At 43.7% G+C, this 21,138-nt stretch overlaps 2 protein-coding genes and 1 pseudogene across 13 annotated transcripts in view; 1 reads left to right on the forward strand and 2 right to left on the reverse strand.

Annotated features, from left to right (window-relative positions):
- Positions 1-2,739: 2,739 nt before the first annotated feature.
- LOC123394467 lies at positions 2,740-2,815 on the reverse strand (annotated as a pseudogene).
- A 579-nt stretch (positions 2,816-3,394) lies between these two features.
- On the forward strand, positions 3,395-9,117 carry PDHB (pyruvate dehydrogenase E1 subunit beta). Its single transcript, XM_004738267.3, has 10 exons — positions 3,395-3,515; positions 3,595-3,648; positions 5,344-5,451; positions 5,536-5,598; positions 5,699-5,734; positions 5,875-6,160; positions 6,780-6,890; positions 7,412-7,503; positions 8,135-8,276; positions 8,576-9,117. The coding sequence occupies exons 1-10, from the start codon at positions 3,474-3,476 to the stop codon at positions 8,719-8,721; spliced, it is 1,080 nt and encodes a 359-aa protein (XP_004738324.1). The 5' UTR covers positions 3,395-3,473; the 3' UTR covers positions 8,722-9,117.
- A 686-nt stretch (positions 9,118-9,803) lies between these two features.
- PXK (PX domain containing serine/threonine kinase like) overlaps positions 9,804-21,138 on the reverse strand; it is an 81,578-nt gene continuing 70,243 nt past the window's right edge. For 4 of the 12 annotated variants that reach the window (XM_045078386.1, XM_004738261.2, XM_045078377.1 and 1 more), the window contains exon 18: positions 9,804-11,086. In XM_045078386.1, the coding sequence (XP_044934321.1) occupies positions 10,875-11,086 (212 nt within the window). In that variant the 3' untranslated portion in view covers positions 9,804-10,874. Of the gene's footprint in view, positions 11,096-12,348; positions 12,374-14,857; positions 14,896-21,138 lie in introns of all 12 variants that reach the window. The other 8 variants (XM_045078401.1, XM_045078391.1, XM_013053422.2 and 5 more) reach the window with 5 other exon arrangements.

Consider the following 21,138-nt stretch of genomic DNA (forward strand, 5'->3'; position numbering starts at 1 on the left):
AGTTCTCTCAACAAATGGTATTGGAATAATTGGACATACTTGAGGAAAAAAAACAAAGATGTCAACCTAAACCTAAATATTATACAAAAATTAAAATAGATCATAGATCTAAATGGAAAACAAAACCATAGTACTTTTTAGTATATGTGCTGCCGAAGCGAGCACAACAAAACCATAGTACTTTTATAAAAAAGAAGAAAAATCTTTGTTATGCTGGTGTTAGATAAAAATTTCTCATATATGACACCAATAAAAGCATAATCCATAAAAGAAAAAAGTTGAAAAATTGGACTTCATCAAAATTAAAAACTCTTGCCTGTGAAGTATCTTTACAGGATGAAAAGACAACCCATAAACTGAAGAACATGTTTGCCTATCACATATCTGACAAAAGACTTGTATACGGAATCCATAAACAGTGCTCTGAAGACAACAGTAAGAAAATAATCTTATTATGCAAAAATCAATCAATGAAATAGATCACATAAACAGAATGAAGGGGGGAAAACTTCCTGGATACAGAAAAAGTATATGCCAAAATTCAACACCCTTTCATGTTAAAAACATTTGTTGGGCTAGAAATAGAAAGAAACCACCTCAACATAATAAAGCCCATATATAAAAAACCTATAGTTAAAATCAGCTAGCTCAATGGTGAAAAGCTGAACATTTTTCCTCTAAGATCAGGAAGCAGACAAAGATGCCTGCTTTTGATACTTCTACTCAATATAGTATTGGAAGCTCTAGTCAGAGCAATTAGGCAAGAAAAATAAAATAAAATCCAAACTGGAAAGGAAGACACAAAATTATTTCTTTTTACAGATGGCATGAACTTATACATAGAAAATCCCAAAGGGGCACCTGGGTGGCTCAGTGGGTTAAGCCTCTGCCTTCGGCTCAGGTCATGATCTCAGGGTCCTGGGATCGAGTTCCACATTGGGCTCCCTGCTCAGTGGGGAGCCTGATCCCAAAGATTACACACACACACACACACACACCTGTTAGAATACAATTCAGCAAGGATATGAAATCAGCACTCAAAAATCAGGTGCATTTCTATACACTGACAATGGATAAGATGAAAAGGGGATTAAGAAAAGTATTCCAGGGGGGCGCCTGGGTGGCTCAGTGTGTTGAGCTGCTGCCTTCGGCTCAGGTCATGATCCCGGGGTCCTGGGATCGAGTCCCGCATCGGGCTCTCTGCTCAGCAGGGAGCCCGCTTCCTTTCCTCTCTCTCTGCCTGCCTCTCTGCCTACTTGTGATCTCTCTCTGTCAAATAAATAAATAAAATCTTAAAAAAAAGAAAAAAAGAAAAGCATTCCACTCATAATAGCATCCAAAAGAACATAATAATTAGGAATTAACTTAACCAAGGAGGCTAAAGACTTAAACACTGGAAACTATAAGACACTGTTAAAGGAAACTGAAGACAACACAAATACATAAAAGATATCCTGTGTTCATAGACTGGAAGGCTTTATATTGTTAAGATGTCAACACCACCCAAAGCAATCTACAGATCTAGTGCAATCTCTATCAAAATCCTAATGGCAGTGTTTACAGAAATAGTAAAACCCATCCTAAAGTTCACATGGAATCTCAAGGAACCTCAACTAGACAAAATAATCTTGAAAAAGAATAACAAAGCTGGAGGACTCAACTTCTGATTTCAAAACTTACTACCAAGCTATAGTAATCAAAACAGTGTGGTACTGGGGCGCCTGGGTGGGTCAGTCAGTGGGGCGTCTAACCCTTGGTTTTGGCTCCAGTTATGATCTCAGGGTCCTGGGATTGAGCCCTGCATTGGGCTCCCCACTTAGCAGGGAATCTGCTTATTCTTTTCCCTTTGCTGCTCCTCCTTCTCTCTCTCTGTCAAATAAATATATAAAATCTTTAAAAACAAAACAAAACAAACCTGTGTGGTACTGACATAAATATAGGCATGGAAACGAAAAATTAACTAGAAAGGTCAAAAGAAAACTCTCCCATATATGGCCAAATCATTTTCAACAAGGGTACCATGACAGTCAACATGGAAAGGACAGTGTTTTCAACAAATGGTATTGGGAAAACTGGATATCTACATGCAAAAGAATGAAATTGGGCCCGACTTTATATGGAATACAAAAATTAACTCAAAAGGGGTCAAAGACCTAAACATAAGAGCTAATACTATAAAACTCCTTGAAGAAAATATAGGAAAAACGCTTCACGATATTGAATTTAGGAATGATTTCTTAGATATGTTAAATCAGAAACAAATGGAGGAGGGGCAAGTGGCCGGCTCAGTCAGAAGAGCTTGCAGTTCTCGATCTCAGGGGGTTCATGAGTTCCAACACCATGCTGAGTGTAAAGATTATTAAAAAAAAAAAAAAATTAGTAAACTACTGATACACTCAACATGGATAAATCTCAAAAACACTTTGCTGAGCCAGACACAAGAGTACGCGTCTTATAATTGCCTTTATTTCAAGTTCGAGAACAGGCAAATTAAGTTACAATGATGGAAATTAGATCTGTGGTTCCCTGTGCAGGTGATGTGTGGGGAATGACTGGGAGGAAACATGGAGGGAACTTTGAGGTGGTAGGAATGCGCATTTCACTGTGTTTAAATTATGTCTGAAAAGGGAGGGTGAGTGAAAAATCCCTCTTAATAAATCTCGTTTGAAATGCCCAAGCCATAAATCAATCAATCAATCAATCAATCAATAATTTGGTCAAGCCCATAGAAGGTTGAAAATTTTGGGTACTCTACACATTCAGAGAAACTTCTCTAGTAACAAACTATAGAAATGATCCCTGAAAGTATAGTCTTGAAGGTTGAAAATTTTGGATGAAGGACTTTCTGAGACTTTGTGAGGACTGACAACCCAAAGTGACTTGAGGACAACTGGAGGTAACAGCAATCACCTGAGAGGGTTCCTGTGAGAATTAAAGGAGCTGTAAAGCGCTTACCACAATGCTTGGCACACAGTAGGTGCTTAATGCATCAGTGAAAGCTCTGGTTCGCATTCCAGGGAACAGACTGAGCGCGGTCGCGGAAGACCGGACTCGCTCCTAAGGTGGTTAAGTTCCCTGTCACTAGACAGTGCGCAAGCCACCTCTGGTGCCCTGAGGGTTTCAGTGCCCTCAAAAGGCTGACCTAACAGCCTCAAGTTATGTTCCTTAGAGTCTGACTTTCCGTCTCCGTGCTTCAAGCATCACCACTTATGAAAGCGTCCCCGACACGCAGCCCGCAATGCAGCAACCTCCCGCTCCCGAGGAAGTTCGGAGAGTCCACCCGAGAAACAGCTGTGGAACCACCCAAAGCGCCACCTCAGCCCCGCCCCTCGGCCCCTCACCCCTGAGGGGATGGGCAGAGCACGCAGGCGCCGCGCCCTGCCATTGGCTCGAGCTGGCGGGGGAGGCGGGGCCTGACTAGACTGCGGTCCTGCTGTGTTGTCATTCGGCGACGGCTAGAGGACACAGTCAAGATGGCGGCAGTGTCTGGCCTGATGCGGAGACCCCTTGAACAGGTACACAGCGGCACGCGTGCCTGCGCGCGATTCCTGCCTACCTTGCGTCCCCTCTCAGTGTCTTCTCTCTCCCCGCCAGGTCTCCGGGCTGCTGAGGAGGCGCTTCCACCGGACGGCGCCGGCGGCGCTGCAGGTAAGTGGCCTGGACGCCCGCCGGGCCAGGGAGGGGGCCGTCCATCTCCGGGCGGAGGCGGGGGACGCGCCTGCGCCATGGGGAGAGGGACAGCGGCGGGCCCTGGAGTCTACGGATTCCGACGTCCAGCCTGGGATTCGTCGTGCTTCTGTTGGGACCCAGCACCGGACACACCAGCATATCACCCCCGCCAGGCTCATTGGGAATCTGTGGGGCGGTCTGACTACACTAGACTTGACGCTTCTTCCCTCACCCGCCTTTTAAATCTTTACTGTACTAAAATACATAAATCCAATGTTCCCATTTTGAAGTGTATATTCAGCGGCACTAAGTCCAATTACTGCGTTGTGAGACCGTCACCACCATCCGTCTTTAGAACTTTGTCACCATCACAACCAGAAACTCTAACCCTTAAACAGGAACTTCCCATATCCCCCAGCTCCTGGTAACCTCTATTGCACTTTCTGGGCCTGTGAATTTATCTATTCTAGGTACGTCCTGTAAGTGGAATCCTACATTGTTCTTTTAGGTCTGCTTTATTTCACTTTGCATGGTTGTTTTCAAGGTTCACGTATGTTACAGCATGTGTCAGAATTTCATTTTTTTAAAAGATTTTATTTATTTGACAGATCACAAGTAGGCAGGGAGGCAGGCTCCCCGCTGAGCAAAGAGCCCCATTCCGGGCTCCATCCCAGGACCCTGAGATCATGACCCCAGCCGAAGGCAGAGGCTTAACCCACTGAACCACCCAGGCGCCCTTCATTTCTTTTTTTAAGGCTAATATTCTGTCTTATGCATATACCACATCTTGTTCATCCATTCATCTGTTGATGGATATTTGGGTGTTTTCACCTTTTGGATTTGTGAATAATGCTGCTGAGAACATTGGTGTGCAAGTGTCTGAGTCCCTGCTTTTATTTCTTTTGAGCATCCATCTAGAATTGGAATTGTTGGATCATATAGTAATTCTGTGTTCAACTCTTTGAGGAATTTCCCACTCTCCCCCTTTTTTTTTTTTTAATTAGAGGATTCTACCAGTCTGTTTAGTAAAATAACTTGTAGATTCTGAAGGTAGTGTTTGGAAGTGCCTGGTACCTAGTGAGTGCTCAAAACATAGTTTTATATGGGCCTCCTTAACAGTTCTCTGTCCCACGCTATACCAAGTGTGGAAATAAACAACCCAGTATAATTTCTACTTAGGAAACTACTTATGAGCTGGTCTGGCCAGTAAAGAGATTTTTGTTAAGTTTAGAGGCACATCAAGAAAAAAGTGTTCGGGGGGGTGCCTGGGTGGCTCAGTGGGTTAAAGCCTCTGCCTTTGGCTCAGGTCATGATCCCCGGGGTCCTGGGATTGAGCCCCACATCAGGCTCTCTGCTCAGCAGGAAGCCTGCTTTCCCCTCTCTCTCTTTCTCTGCCTCTCTGCATACTTGTGATCTCTGTCTGTCAAATAAATAAATAAAATCTTTAAAAAAAAAAAAAGTTCAGTAAACTCACTAACAAATCCAGTGAGGCTGTATGATAAAAATGTTACTTTTCTAATTCTTTGAACTTTTAAAGAGAAGCCTGTTCTAGCGATAGTTTTTATATTATGTGCTGTAGGCAACCTAGGTAATTATAAAAGGAGAGAACCTCAGTAGTATCTGAGATAATTCTGCAGTCATCCTTGTTGATTGTTTTCCCCATACCTGTGACAGGTGACAGTTCGTGATGCTATAAACCAAGGTATGGATGAGGAGCTGGAAAGAGATGAGAAGGTATTTCTGCTTGGGGAAGAAGTTGCCCAGTATGATGGGGCATATAAGGTAACCCAAAATAGCAATATACATTGAGGTGGCTTTTGGCCCCCATATACACTTAAAAGTAATGAGATCATCGTGTAATTTTAGGTTAGTCGAGGCCTGTGGAAGAAATACGGAGATAAGAGGATCATAGACACTCCCATATCTGAAGTAAGTCTTCCATCAGGAAGCGGACCTTTCAGGGGCATGTTAAAGTGTACGCTGTTCTGATTTTTATGCATTTTCACTTGTGTTTATATTTTACTTATAGATGGGCTTTGCTGGAATTGCTGTGGGTGCAGCTATGGTATGTAATCCTCTTTATGAATCTCATCCAAAGATACTTCTTTTAACATGACCTTTTAAAAATATCGTTTGAATTTTGGAGTGGTTGCCACTTTTTATCACTTTTCAGTTTTTCAAAGATCTTTGTTTCTGATTTGACAGGCTGGGTTGAGGCCCATTTGTGAATTTATGACCTTCAATTTCTCTATGCAAGCCATTGACCAGGTTATAAACTCAGCTGCCAAGACCTACTACATGTCGGGGGGCCTTCAGCCTGTGCCCATAGTCTTCAGGGGGCCCAATGGTGCCTCAGCAGGAGTGGCTGCCCAGCACTCACAGTGCTTTGCTGCCTGGTATGGGCACTGCCCAGGCCTAAAGGTCGTCAGCCCCTGGAATTCAGAGGATGCAAAAGGACTTATTAAATCAGCCATTCGGGATAATAATCCAGGTCAGTAGAATGACCCTTGGGTCTCTTTTGAACCTTAAAGAACTAAGTCGCAATCTTTGCCTGGAGGGAAGCCGTTAAAGCTTCTAGTTAGGCTTAGATATATCATATAAAATGTCAATTAATGGGGCGCCTGGGTGGCTCAATGGGTTAAGCCGCTGCCTTCGGCTCGGGTCATGATCTCAGGGTCCTGGGATCAAGTCCCGCATCGGGCTTTCTGCTCAGTGGGGAGCCTGCTTCCTCCTCTCTCTCTCTGTCTGCCTCTCTGCCTACTTGTGATCTCTCTCTGTCAAATAAATAAATAAAATCTTTAAAAAAAAAAAAAGTCAATTAATGATTTAGAGATATGGTAAAGACCGTTTTCAAAAAGGTTGTTTTGTTTTTGCTTTTCTGACTGTAAAGGGGCCTGCTAGGTACCTACAATGCTGATTTAACTACAATAGATAAAATTAGGATTGACCAGAATATAAATGTTGGTACCTAAACCATCCTCTCAAGGCTACTAGACACAATAGTTGTGAGGCTTCCTACTTTCACAGTGAAACTTTTTGCAAAATGAGTCATAGTGTTGTATATACATTTGGTCATGTAGTTACTTCTGTTAAATATTTGTATTTTTCAGTGGTGGTGCTAGAGAATGAATTGATGTATGGAGTTCCTTTTGAATTACCCTCAGAAGCTCAGTCAAAAGATTTTCTGATTCCCATTGGAAAAGCCAAAATAGAAAGACAAGGTAAGAGCACTTAGTACATCTTAAATATTATTTGTAATCTAGCCCCTGTATTTATGTTGGTCAAATTCTTTTTTTTTGTTTTTTTTAGAGGTGGGGGAAGGTCAGCAGTGGCAGGCTAGAGATAGGGGGAGAATCTTAAGCAGGCTCTATGCCCAGCCCAGAGCTTGACTAGGGCTTAATCTCATTACCCTAAGATCATGACTTAAGCTTAAGTCCAACAGTTGGATGCTTAACTGACTGAGCCTGCCAGACGCACCTAGTCAAATTCATTCTTGAAGTTACTTGCCTTTTACTTTGATTAGGAAATTATAGGATGAGATCAAGTTAAGAAAATGTGTCCTGTTTTGCTTATCCATTTATGCTTCCTAATTCTCAGTCCAGTAGATTTGTATTTCATCTCACCTCCCTGGAATGGAGTTGAGTTGAAGATTTTACAAATGAGCAAGAGCCACAGTGGCTGTGGGGCAGTACAGCATCTTTGGTTTCAACCTGGCCTCTGATCTGTGACCACTTTGTTTCAGGGACACACATAACCGTAGTTGCCCATTCAAGACCTGTGGGCCACTGCTTAGAAGCTGCAACAGTGCTATCCAAAGAGGGAATTGAATGTGAGGTATGTGGACATTCACTTCTGGAAAAATCAGAAAGTTTCCTTTTAAAATTAAGACCCAGAAATAAGAGTTTGAATTCTTTAACAGGTTAACTGAGTGTAAAATCTTGCTTTGCAAATACCTAGCTTTTTATTGTGTAGGTTCTTTCTCAAGTTGGAATCTAGCCTTGGAGCTGGAGTTCAGGAGAGGGGCAGACTTAGAAATCAGGGTCTAACTCCTTCACGTCAGGACCTGCCACTTGCTGGTTACACTTGGGCAAGATCTGTACTCTTAATCTCAGCCACATCAGCTGTAAACTGAGGAGAATACACTTACTGTCCCCTTGGGGTGGTTGTGGGAATCACACAGTGTAGCACCTGGTACACAGTGAGCAGTCAGTTGGTAGTTGTTAGTTGTTTTGACAAGAAGTAAGTTAGCAAAGGAGGATAAGTGAATTCTTAACCACTTGTGGTAGAGATAAAGATTTTCATTTTAATTACAATTTCCCGTTTTACATTTTGTTCTTGGATAGGCAGATTCGATCTTCCTAGACCCAGAGATTAACAGGAAGTAAGAGAGGGAGTGGTATTACGGGGATGAGACTACATTTGTGGTGCAGTGGCTCTACAAATCATATCTATGTTGTCTGTTTAGGTGATAAATATGCGAACCATCAGACCAATGGACATTGAAACAATAGAAGCCAGTGTCATGAAGACCAATCATCTTGTAACTGTGGAAGGAGGCTGGCCACAGTTTGGAGTAGGAGCTGAAGTTTGTGCCAGGATCATGGAAGGTATTTCAGAGAAACTGGTTCTAGAATACTCAAACTGTAATAAATAGTGTGTACCTTGATACTGGACAGAGATTAGAAGCTAGGCCAACAGTCTTAACTTGTCACCTTGGCATTTTTCATTTGGGTCGATGGGTGTTTTTGGTGGGGGAGGAGTAAATGTTTTTTAAAAAGCCAGAAACAGTCCTGGTAATGAGTATTCCTTTAGAATTTTCTCTCTTTTGGAGAGCCATACCTCCTATGGGAAGGTGGTGGTGCTCAGTGGCTTTTCTTGCCTCTCAGTTAGCCTCCTTCTCTCCTAGGCCCTGCATTCAATTTCCTGGATGCTCCTGCAGTTCGTGTCACTGGTGCTGACGTCCCCATGCCTTATGCAAAGATTCTAGAAGACAACTCTATACCTCAGGTTAAAGACATCATATTTGCAATAAAGAAAACATTAAATATTTAGTTTGGACTTGAATTTCAAGTCGTTGGGATTTACTTAAAATACTTGCTGTCTACTTGACCTGGATTGTACTGTAAGACCTTATGATTCATAAAGTTATCTCTAAAGCAACAACACATATGTTTTTGTACTTGGAAGAATTTAAATGTGCTTGTATGTGGAAAAAACTCCTCTCCTGCCCTAGACTCCATGGGTTTTTTTTCTGGTCTGTTACAATCACCACATTCTTTGAATAAGGCTAATGTAAAATTTTAACCTCTCATAAGGACAGGTATGAATGTGGCAGAGTTTTGCAGAAATATGTATCCAAAAAGGACAACCTGTATGTAAAGGTAAAAGCTATCATCTACATTTACTATTAAATTGTTTTGATAAGGAATAAAAGAATTCCTAATATGACTAATTGTAATTTTATATTCTTGAAGTAATAAACATGGGGTGGGTGGAGGTCTTAAAATTCTGCTAAGAATTTCTGTTAAGAAATGAGCAACACTAATCACCTAAACTGCCATCACATTTGTAACAGGAACTTGTCCACAGACTCTTCAAATGCCCAATTGTAATCGGGTTCCCCTCCAAATAAACCAAAATTCATGTCAAATATTTTTCCCATTGCCAAAAAAGACATTCTACCATATGCTGTCCTCTTTAGAAGTTGAGACAGAGGGCGCCTGGGTGGCTCAGTGGGTTAGGCCGCTGCCTTCGGCTCAGGTCATGATCTCAGGGTCCTGGGATCGAGTCCCATATCAGGCTCTCCGCTCAGCGGGGAGCCTGCTTCCCTCTCTCTCTGCCTGCCTCTCCGTCTACTTGTGATTTCTCTCTGTCAAGTAAATAAATAAAATCTTTAAAAAAAAAAAAAAAAAGTTGAGACAGAAAACACAATTAGTTATAGAAGCATACAAAGGGTGCCTAATTTAAATAGCAAGACAGGATTGTTAGCTTTTAGTAATTAAGAGGGAAAATATGACAAAAAGGAGACATCAGGTAGGTAAGAAGGAAACCAGAAATACTGTATGGATCTATTTTTTTATAAAAGTTCCCACAAAAAATCCCCACTTCAAATGCCTAGCCAAGCTACAGACACATTTTCTTGACATGGTTTATTTTAATAAAAAATACAGCTGAACATTTATCACAGATTAAATGAAACTATACACAATGACATTCTCTCTGCATAGTAACCAACACTGATGTATTTGAATTTTTAAATGGATTACTGATAATCCTTTAAAGTGCAATTTATTTAAGGGTTTAAACAAATAATAGGATAAAGGATCTAATAAATGAGTAACATTAGAAAGATGATGTATTTGGATAAATCTTTCAAAAATCAGAACTGATTTCTGTGGATGCCAAATTTACTTGTGTTGTAATAATAACCCCCCCCCCCACAAACCACAAACTTGACTTTATTGCTGAGGATTAAGGAGATCCTCTAATCCGGAAAGCGCTTTTCCTGATCTTAACATTTTCTGCCTGTCCAATATACTCTAACTAAAAGGAACTATGAGTCGAGTGGTTGCTTTCACAGCCCTGAGTTCTATAACCACAATGGTATTCCTGTTAGAACCTAGAGAGGGTTCCGGACTTGACTTGCCTGTCTATCCGAATGGAAAAGGAAGAACTCAGTTGCTTCTCTCACTCCACGACATAACTAGGCTTCAGACTACAGTGTTAATAATGTCTAAGATGAAATAAGGTAGCAAAAATGGGAGTTGTCTAAGAAATAACCAGAAAATGCTTTATAGAGAAATGAGAGGAACGTTTCTGGGAGCTGTCTGATGGGAGAGGAGGGATTGCAACACAAAGGTCATTCACTGCTGTGACTGGACGTGGTCATTGCTTTTGTGTCCCTTTCCTTCAGTGAGTGAAAAGGCTGACTCCAAAATGCTGCTGCCCCCGAAAGATGCCCATTAGAGGATGAACCAGACTCCTTTAAAATGGCAATAAAGGAGCAAAATAAATATTTCTTAAGGCAGAAATGCCAGCCTGACTTTATTCTATTTGAATATTCCCCTCTTGAGAAGCTTCTTGTACAAGCATCTGCAAGACAGCAAGTGGCTGTCCTGGCTCACTCATCCGGAGAGAGTACTTCAGGGGCTGGAGGTGGGAGGAAAAAACAAAGAACTTTTCCCTCCAAATGTAAACACGAAGCTTTAGCCGATCTTAGGAGCACTATGATCACAGGTTTCGGCTTTCCTCAAAGTTCCCTTTTGGAAATTCTGGATGGAGCTGAGTAAGGCCCCGCGGCTCACACCATTCACAGCCTGGGGCAGGAGCTGTGTAGGCGCCTCTGTGCTCGCAGGAAGCAAGGGAGCTGCTGGTGGTGGAGGCGGAGGTGGAGGAGGTGGAGGTAATGCAGACATCCCTGGGTGGGGGACAGAGAAAGGGGACAGTCAGTATCATCTCTACCAACCCCCCCGGCACACATGCTACTGCTCAGTCCTAGGTAGAAGGGACTTCGACGAGCCTGCCAATGTTTTCCTGCAGAGGGACCAAGATACCCAGTTCTATGTGTTTTTTTTTAAATGCTGAACAAGAAAACTAGAAGCATCAAAGGGGAATTAATTAAAGGTTGCCATTTCCCCCAGGTAATAAGTCATCTAAGACTGAATATCATAGATGATATGAAACTCTACACAGTGACATTCTCCCTGCATAGGTGAGGCTCTAACTCCATTTCCAAATTTTAGCAGTGGTCCCCAAAGAAAAGTTCCATCGGCTGCTTCAGGCAGGTCCAGGGCACCTACTGAGCCAGTAAGTCAAGACAGACATTTGTATGCACAGAGTTGGGCTACCTGAGTATCAATCACTGACAAAGGACGAACATTTCTTTAGCTGCCCCAACACACACAATATTTGAAGGATGTGATTTAACAGAAAATGACAAGCCACTCAGGATGCTAGGCAAAGAACAGTGCCTGCTGGGTTTGAGGGTTCCCCAGGGGCGTGTGTCTTGAATAATCATTTTCTATTAGGCTGCATTAAAGAAATATAAAATGCTAGTAACTGTTAGCAGCGCAAAGCAGGGGGCAGAAGGCTCTCTCCCTGGCAACAGTCTTCTCGAGGAGTCTTCCTCGGGACCTTCCTTCCACGGGGCTTCACCCCGGAACAGAACGGAGCTGCAATAACCCTACACCTTCGCTGAGCATCAGGAGCGACTCCACCCAAGTGGACAAGGAGAAGGGAACTGGACACATATCTAAAGCTTCCCTTAGCGTCCAGGCATGCCAACACGTGGCAGTTACAGTTTTGAATCGATGAATGAGTTACTCTCCTAGGACAAAATAAAAGCTGAATACATCCAAAGACCTGCTTTAAAGAACTTGCTGGTGCGGCAGAGTTACGTGTCCTGTCATCTGGGAATCCTGCAGCTCTCGGTGACTCTCCTGTTTCTGGCCTTAGTCTCAGCCCCTCCTAGGTCTACACAGCAACACATCCTGTTAGGTGTCCCTCCCCTCTAACCTGCTGCCCAGCTGTGCTGGTAACAAGTAAACACACCCTTCACCACCTGAGTTTCTATGGTTAAGTGGTTCAGGATCACCAAGTATTTAGCTAAGAGCATCCTTTTCACCGAGCGTGACACATAACAGTTCAAAGTCTTGTATTTCATGGAAGACCACTTACCTTCATCTCTTACTCAAACCTAAGCCAGCTGCAATTAAAGAATCACACAGACACATACATTCATGCTCTGCAATCTTAGAATTCTCAAACGGTGAAAATACAGCAATATGAATAAACACTAAATACAGACAAATGAACAAAATGTAATTCTCACTGGTACTACATAGGAACAACCAATGAATGAAGTCCTAGTATGTTCTCTGCCAGGATGACTTGGGGAAAAATGTTCGCAGCTGTGTGTTACAGGGTTACAAAGATAAAAAGGACTTTAAACCCACAATGTTTGCTGAGGTGAGAAGAGCAGAGAGAATAAGCATGCTAGAAGAGGGTTTTGGAGAGTGGCCAGTGAAATCCCAGGAGGAAGGGGGTGTCTCTGAAGGCTCTTGGGACTCAACAGCAGCACCAAGAGTGCCCCAAGGAGCCAGCAGGTGACTCCGCAGTGCCGCCCACTGGCCAGCATCTGGGTTTGACATTCAGTGCCTGCCGTGTATCAGAAGGGGCTCCAGAATTTTCGGAGAGAAGAGGCACTGCAGGTTCCAAGAGGGAAGACAGGCTCTGGGCTGCAATAGCACTGGTTTTGTGCTAAAGGCACAGAAGAGCCATTCAGAGACCTGCTACCCCTTCAGCCTGGGACTCTGGTAGGCTAGCTAGAGTGGGTCTCAGCTGCTGGACCTGGATCTAGGTTGCCTCTTGGCACAGAATAAATCTGCTTGGCCCTCATGAGGAGCCCAACCTCAACTTTGGCTGCATTACCAGCCACTCAAAATTAAAAGTGCAAATTGACTATCTCAGAGTATTCCCATACTCTGGGGGTGATATTTAGTACCTGGATCTGTATTTTTCCACATAAAGTTTGAGATTGTTATGGCTTTAAATGAATCTCCTTGAATAAGTAGGTAGCATAAATAAATAGACGGTCCCAAGTGTCAAAAAGTAACCTGTGCTTATAAAGCAAATGAGACGTTGAAGGTCTGTGCCAAAAGAGAGGCTGTTCATCCAAGGGTAAGGAACAAAGTAACCCTGGCATCTGTCCCCAGGAGGCCGGACCAGACCCAAAGGGCCTAACTGTCCCACGAGGCCCACTTTCCTTACTGGGCCTGAGACAATGAGGGCTGATATTCAGGTGTACAACAAGGGCAAGGCCAGACCTCATCTTGCCAGCTCAGAACACTCTGGAAGTGGGGAGGAAGTCCACGGTCAGAAGACCAGGAGTAGAAGAAGCAAGAACAGACCCAGGGACTCAGCCACTGACTGCAGGCCCAACACCAAGATTTTTTGGCCTTTTCTTTTTACCTTCTCTATAGTCCACAAGCTTCCTTTAAAGTTTGTGGGGGCTTAAGCTACAACACGTTCTAACAGTTGGCAATACTGACAGGGGTCAAATTCAGAACTGGCTATGTGGCCTGAGGCAGGCCTGACAGCCACCGACTCCTCCCCGCCAACAGGTCCCAACAGCCCTTACCCCCAGGCCACAGACAAGACCAGACAGATTCTGTTACATTGGTTGTTAATTAGAATTTAAATTAAAAATTTAAAGGGGGGGATGTTGGTTGCTAACTGAATTCACCCAGCTTTGAAAAATACTGGCTTCCAAACCCAGGATGAGGGATGCTCCGAAACAGTTCTCTTCCATCCTACCTACTCCTAGTCAAAAATCCCAAAGCCAGCTACTCTATCCTCCCCAGAATCTCATTCACCAAACTGAGAACCTGGCAATCCAGAGCCTCAGTTAGATCTAGGGTGGAAAGCCTTGCCAGAAAGACCCTCACCAGCCTTGGCGAAAGAACGTCTGGGGACTGCCCTTTCTTTGGGGCCAGTTTTAGCAGTGGGCCATCTACAAGTCTCTGCAGGTCTGTCTTTGTGGTCTGCGAATAGAAGCAGGGAGACCACAGGGCCACCAGACCAACACCAGACCTGCTAGCCACCCTCGAGAGGGAGCAGATAGCAGTGACCCCTGGAAGCAGACCGCGCTCCCAGCTCTTGGCAACTGCCTTTGTATTTTTCCTCAGGTAGATGAGAAGGCTGCACTCTTGTCCCAACGCAAGAATTAGTAGGGATATTCTAGAGAACTGTTTTTCCCTACTGTCCGTTATAAAAGCCGGTGAACTGTCTTCCTAAAATCAAGAACTCAGCCAGCTAACACTCTTTCCCTGCATCAGAGTAACAGGGAACCATTATTTTTGCTGCACCAACACTGTGGGATCCTGCTTTCCAAAATGAAAATATAACAAAATGCCATGCAGTTGATTTGCAGGTTTTGAGCTGTGTTTTAAAACTACAATCAGAGTGGAAATGAAGATTTTAAAGGTCATGGTGAAAATGAAATGAATGTAGATGAAGTCATTTGGGTGCTTTTTAAAGATGCTGTATTTCGTTTAGATGTTCAGATAAGGAAATCGTCCCAAATCTGCTTTCCCATTTGTTCATCACTTCTGCGATCTCCACACACTGGGCCCCATTTCACATCCAGAAACAGAGCATCTTTAAAGTTAGAGAAATCAGTATAGCTTACTTTACCGAAAATTCACGTTCAAAATGGTGCATGCTCTACTGAAAACAGCAAAGAAAGAGAAAGAGAGAGAGAGAGGGGACACATGTCATTATTCAGATTTCAGTGTCTGTTAAGCAAATAGTAAGAGACAGCAAAATATTAGTCTGCACCACATGCTGATTCTTCTCACTGCCAAGCTAAGACCCACTTCACCGCAAAATGCACTGGTTTGTAAACAAGACGGTGACTATTTTAGAACACGGAAAATAGGCTCAGACAGTAATCAGCGAGTCAACGTGCTAACAGAGTTGCCAGATAATCGCTTTCCTCTTCATACTTTTTTTCTGTGTCCCTGCCCCTGGAGCCATTTAGATGGGATTTTTTTTTTAAGATTTTATTTATTTATTTGACAGAGAGAGATCACAAGTAGGCAGAGAGGCAGGCAGAGAGAAAGGGGGAAGCAGACTCCCCGCCAAGCAGAGAGCCCGACGTGGGGCTCGATCCCAGGACCCTGAGACCATGACCCGAGCCGAAGGCAGAGGCTTAACCCACTGAGCCACCCAGGTGCCCCTAGATGGGATTTTTATTTGTTTATAAGCACAACACTTACTTCAGAAGACCTGTGAAGGTTTTAATCCCCGCCCCCCACCAAAGTGGAGTGAGTACAGGAAGTGCAATTAGTTCTACTGCTAAATAAGGACAGCTTATCAAGAAGGGAGAAAAACTAGAACTCATCACTTTTCCTCAAATCTTCTATAATCTAAAATGGAGACCTGCCTTTTTAAAGCTGGGAAGAGCACGAGCACAGGGAAGGTCGAAGGCGGAGTTCCTGGGCAGGGGCAAGTCACACCTCCCCCAAGGCCACCTTCTACAGGCTGAATTTGGGCAGGGAGTGACATTTGCTTACTTGTGGCTATAAAACTATTAAAGAGAAAACAAGCCAGGCAAACATGGCTCTTGTCTTCCTTTTAACTGACTAGATTCCAGGGTAAATGTGAAGGATAATGCTCTTCCTGACAGAATCCCAGAGTTCCTGATGAACGGGGAGAATCGCTTTGTCTGCAGAGGGGCTGAGAAATGAGGCCCACGAGGGGCTGGGCAGGCTGACCACTCCCCAGGGACAGCTCTGGGAGGATGCTGGGGACACTCTGCCCTGTGCCACCTCTACCCACACCAGCCTTACCCCCTTGGACGTGGAGGTGGGGAAGGAGGGCTGAAAGAGGACAGGAGAGCAGAGCCAACACACTCTTCAGAGAAACACTGAAGGCCGACCTGCTCATCCCAAAGATGGCAACTGCTTTGTATGTGTGTAGAGGTTTCGAGAAAAAGAAGCAATTCATATGGCCGGAGACACGGATTCTGAGCCAAGAATGGGTTTCAGACTTTCACCTGGCCAGACAGAGTCGGGAAATTCCCAACATTCTAAATAAATATATCTTTTTTGTGTCTTACTTATTCTCAATCATCCTTCCTATTATTCAAGCTTTTAGTCACTCTGTGCCCATAAGGCTCTGTTTTCCCTCGTCAGCTCTCTAGATTTGAAACTTCCCTCTCTCCCCACTCATTCTGACACCTGAGTTTTCTATGAATTGCCAGCTTTCTCTCCAAAATGACTTCCTTTAAATTATTAGCTGCAAGCAAAAGGGCTAGAGTTCTCTTGCGGGTCATTCATGGCTTCCACTTTATAGCACATCGCTGCTTATAAAGCTATGTGGTGTACACGACCTAATAAAGACCAGGAATTCTTTTAGAAGTCAGCTTCAGAGAATGGAAATTACTTGTCCAAGGTCTCAGCTGTAAAGTGGCAGAGCTAGGACTCTGGCCCAGAGTGCTCGGACTCTACCTTCAGGGCTCTTTTCAGGCCACAGAGCAGTGTTTAACAGCACACACCCTACTGTGCACCCTAGAGAACAGGCACTCCATCAAAACCAACCAGGTAGGGGCGCCTGGGTGGCTCAGGTCATGATCCCAGGGTCCTGGGATCGAGTCCCACATGGGGCTCTCTGCTCAGCAGGGAGCCTGCTTCCTCCTCTCTCTCTGCCTACTAGTGATCTCTGTCTGTCATATAAATAAATAAAATCTTAAAAAAAAAAAAAAAACCAACCCAGTAAATGTTCAAGGTCAGAACCAAGTTTGGATCCTGGCTCTAGCATCCCCCACTTGTGTGACCTTGGTCAAAATCCCTTAACCTCACTAGGGCCTCCGTTTTCTTTGCCTTTAAAATGGAGCTTTAGTAGGAACTACTCTCACTGGAAAGGAAGGTATTCATGGGGATCAAATCAAACCATGACTTTACATTACATAGAACAGTGCCTTGCACAAAGTAAATGCCTAAAATATGTTAGATATGCTTATTAAAAACAACAACAACAATCGTTGAGGGTCTTTTCTCAGTTAGCTTTCCCAAAACACTCTTTTGCACACCTGTTTTAAAAAGAAACTACACACACACCCAATAGCAAGATGTCAGGCCTATCTACTCCCAAAGAGAGTGCCAGGGTGTTGTGTGTGTGTGTGTGTGTGTGTGTGTGTGTGTGTGTAAACTGGGACCTTCTAAACTACTCAGTTCTAGGAATACAAAGTGTAAACACAAGTTGGGGATATTTACCATGAAATAAGTCAGGACAAAGAATTTTAAAGCTCTTGAAAGAGTGACTTTCCAGAGGCAGGAAGTATAACCTTCAGCAGAAAAGAAAGGAATGGTCTCACTGAAAATGTAAGAATTGAAGCAGAAGTTTTAGAGAATCTCACTCCTCCCAAAGGAATGACCAGCAGACCTAGGGAAATGGCATTTCTTCCATCAATCTGGTAAGGACCTCAGGAAGAGGAGCCATGGCAGGAGGGGCGGTAAGGAATGCGGGAGGTCCCAGCCCTTACCTGCTTGCTGGAGAGAGCTCATGAGAGGCAGACCGCTTAGCTTATCATCGTATGTCCTCCTGCCCCATACTAAAAGTCACGGAGCCTAAGACCACCATCAGCTACCACGAACGGGCTTAAGGCTGACATTTTTCGGGAGGAAGACAATGTGGCCAACGGAACTTGCCTAAGTTGATCTCTTGCTGAGCAAACGGGATCCCCAGTGGATTTACAGTATGCTTGATTAGAAGGGACAATGAGACAGTCTCCCCTTAATTCTGACCTTTTTGCCTTTGACAGAGGAGGGAGCCAACACCCAGACATGTAAAGTGATTCATCAAGGTCTCCTGATAAGGAACAGTGTAGTGAGGGCTTGTGTATGCCAGGTGCTGTTCTAACCCCATACACGTGGAATGTGCTGGATCCTCATAAAAACTCCTGTAGGCAAGCACTGTTACTATCCTCACTGACAAATGAGAAAACAGAATTAGGGAGGCCAACTGTCTTGCCCAAGGTCCCAGAACTAGCAAGTGTTCATCCTCAAGTTTAGGTTCCCTGGCCCAAAGCATAGTTCCCAAGGGCTCCCAGATTGAGTTGTGTTTGAGAAGCTACCTTGAGCAGGAATTGTTAGTTGAATACTTTCCTTGAAAGTGAAGATTCTTCCTTCCTTTATTGAGAAAACTGCCTTTTATCATAAAGCTAGAAGACACTATTCTTCACTTGGTTCCCAGATAAGCATGCCTTTTTTTTTTTTAAATGATAAACTTGACCTAGAAATAAAGACATAAATTGGAGTAAATGTGATTCCAGCAACAAGATGGGCAGCGTGCAAAGAAGCAGTGAGAAAGATGAGCCCACTGAGAAGCTTGGCCTCCTGTCTTAGAAGGAGGATCAGTCTAGGCAGGGACCGACCAGCCAGAAGATGCCACCCGTAGGCTGGGCGTCTGCTCTCACCCAGCAGTGGCCTTGAAGGCAGGGCAAGCCCAGGCAAACCAGCAACAAGGATTTACCGAGCAGCAAACGGGCACGGCAGCACCAAACCACTACCTGTCTGTGGCTCCCTTCTGCCTTGCACAGAACAGAAGCTGGTGCAGTAGTTTTCCAGGTAGAGATTCTCTACTGAAAGAGGGGAAATACTGGGAGTAGAAAAATTACCAGAGTTGGACCCCAAGGAAAGCACTTGTTTAATAATGTCTATTTCTTGGAGTTCTTGAGAGGCACTGGAAAAAGAACTCCACACGAACTAGGGCCCTATTCATCTCTGTAACCCAGGACCAACCACGGTGTCCAGCACATTGCAAGCTCTCATTCAACGCATCCTGAGTAACTGAATGAATAAACTCACCGTTTAGGGCCTGAAATGCTGGGTTGACAAGCGAATGCTTATCATTTTTAAGAGATGCATTACAGTAAGTGCCCAGCAGAGGTCAGAGTAGAGTCTTCAGGGCCGAGACCGTTCATCAACAAATCATGAGAGGAGATAAAGGAAAGGAGCCAATAATTGCTGGGAACCTACCACCTCTGCCAGGCTCTGTGCTTGGGTCTTCACATGTTTTCCAGCTCAATCCTTACAACTCCCTTTCAGAACAGGTCCGATCAAATTCACAGTAAAGCCCCCTGCCGCTCCCACTCACCTCAACGTTTTTCCAACATTGCCTCCAATTACAAAAGATCCCTTCTTCTCTCATTCTAAAAATGTCCTCATCTCACGTAAACCTGCTACAGTATGAGATAGCTCGAATTCAAAACACAGGTAAAATCAGAGGGTTCACGAAAAAATCCAAATAGATTGATAATTCCCCAAGGCATTTAAAAATGAGAACTGGAAGTTAACGTCCCACAACCACTCTAATGCATACAGTAGGTGCTCTGTGTAACTAAAGAGACATCTCGTGCATTAAAGAAGCATTTATGGATTCTCACTCTTCATTCAATTTCCTTCAAATGTCTAAATGGTGTGAAATTAATATCCTTTCTTCCATTAAATGGCTGAACATGATCTGGGCAGTGGAGTTCCAGAAATTTCTGACTAGTCTATACAAGTCACCCCTACACAAGAGAAAGAAGACTATATTCTTTCTTGAACAGTATTTGGGGGCTTTCTTGTAAAAGCTGCTCATAAAGTCGGCCAGGGAAAAGAATATCATTCCCATGAACCAGGTACTTGGATCCTCAAAACGAGTCCTGGCCCAGAACGCTCGGCAGCAAGCCACCAGGAACCACCCTCAGTCAGCAAGAGGAGATACCACCAGCCAGAAGTAAGCTGTGCAAACTATTCCCTTTACACTTGCTTGTCACTTTCTCAGAAAGGCCAGTTAGAAGATTTGAGAGCAGATGGGTAAAGTTTTTGATAGCTCCTTGGTGCTGCCTTAGGCCTTGATGAATATGGAACTGTCAACTCATAAATCAGCCCCAGGCAGTGACCCTCCCTCCAGAGAGCTGCAGCAACTCTTCCAAGCACAGCTGACAAGCTCTGAAAGCCAGAACCAGCTCCTCTGATGTTGAGAGCATCTGGTTCCCTTAAGAAGTGAAAAGAAATACTGGACCACCAGTGTTTTTCTGAGGCATGCAAAATGGTCAGAAAAGAGATACTAATTCAAAAAAGAAAGAGGGAAAGAATTAGAGACTATTCTTATAAATATTCCCCAAGATATATTCTTCCCATTTTTTTTCTTTTTTTTTTTCATTTAAAAAAAATTAATGTTTTATTTTTGAGTGCAGTTTTGGGTTTATAGAAAGTTGACCTGATAGTTACAGAAGTTCCCTATGGTTCCCCTCTTTTAAAAACCACTGATTTTTTTGCTGTTTCTACAGTTCTGCCTCTTATAGAATATTATATAGCTGAAATCATAGAGTATACAGTCTTCTCAGATTGGCTTCTTTCACTTAGCAATATGCCAGTTTTAACTCATTTCTTTTTAATGTTAAAAATATTCCACCGTATGGATGTACCACAGTTTACTTACTGGAGGACATCTTGGTGGCTTCCAGCTTTTAGTGATTAGGAACAAAGCTTCTATAAGCATTTGTGTGTAAGTTTCTGTGTGAACGTGAGTTTCAAACTCATTAGGATAAAGACCTAGGAGCAGGAATGCTGGATCCTATGATAGTTCTGTGTTTAGTTTTAGAAATGAACCGCCCGATTCTTCCAGAGTGGTCATGCTGTTTCGTGTTCTCAGCCGCGCCGAGTGACAGCCCCTGTTGCTCCACAACCTCACTGGTTTGGGGAACTGGGGCCATCCCATCAATGCTTTTTTTTTTTTTTTTTCAAACCAAACTCATGGTAATCTGACTGAATTCGCAAGGGCAAAACAAAGGCTAGTCACTGCATGAATAGTCATCAGGAAAGCAGAAGCTAGGCGGTTCCATTGCTCCCACACCTGGGCATTTCACCAGTGCTGCTTGGTGACAAAATGACATTGTGCCTGGGCTCCCCAAGGGGAGAG

The sequence above is a fragment of the Mustela putorius genome, unplaced genomic scaffold (assembly GCF_011764305.1).
Source record: "Mustela putorius furo isolate JIRA1106 unplaced genomic scaffold, ASM1176430v1.1 tig00000095_pilon_pilon_pilon, whole genome shotgun sequence".
Taxonomy (NCBI): Eukaryota; Metazoa; Chordata; class Mammalia; order Carnivora; family Mustelidae; genus Mustela; species Mustela putorius.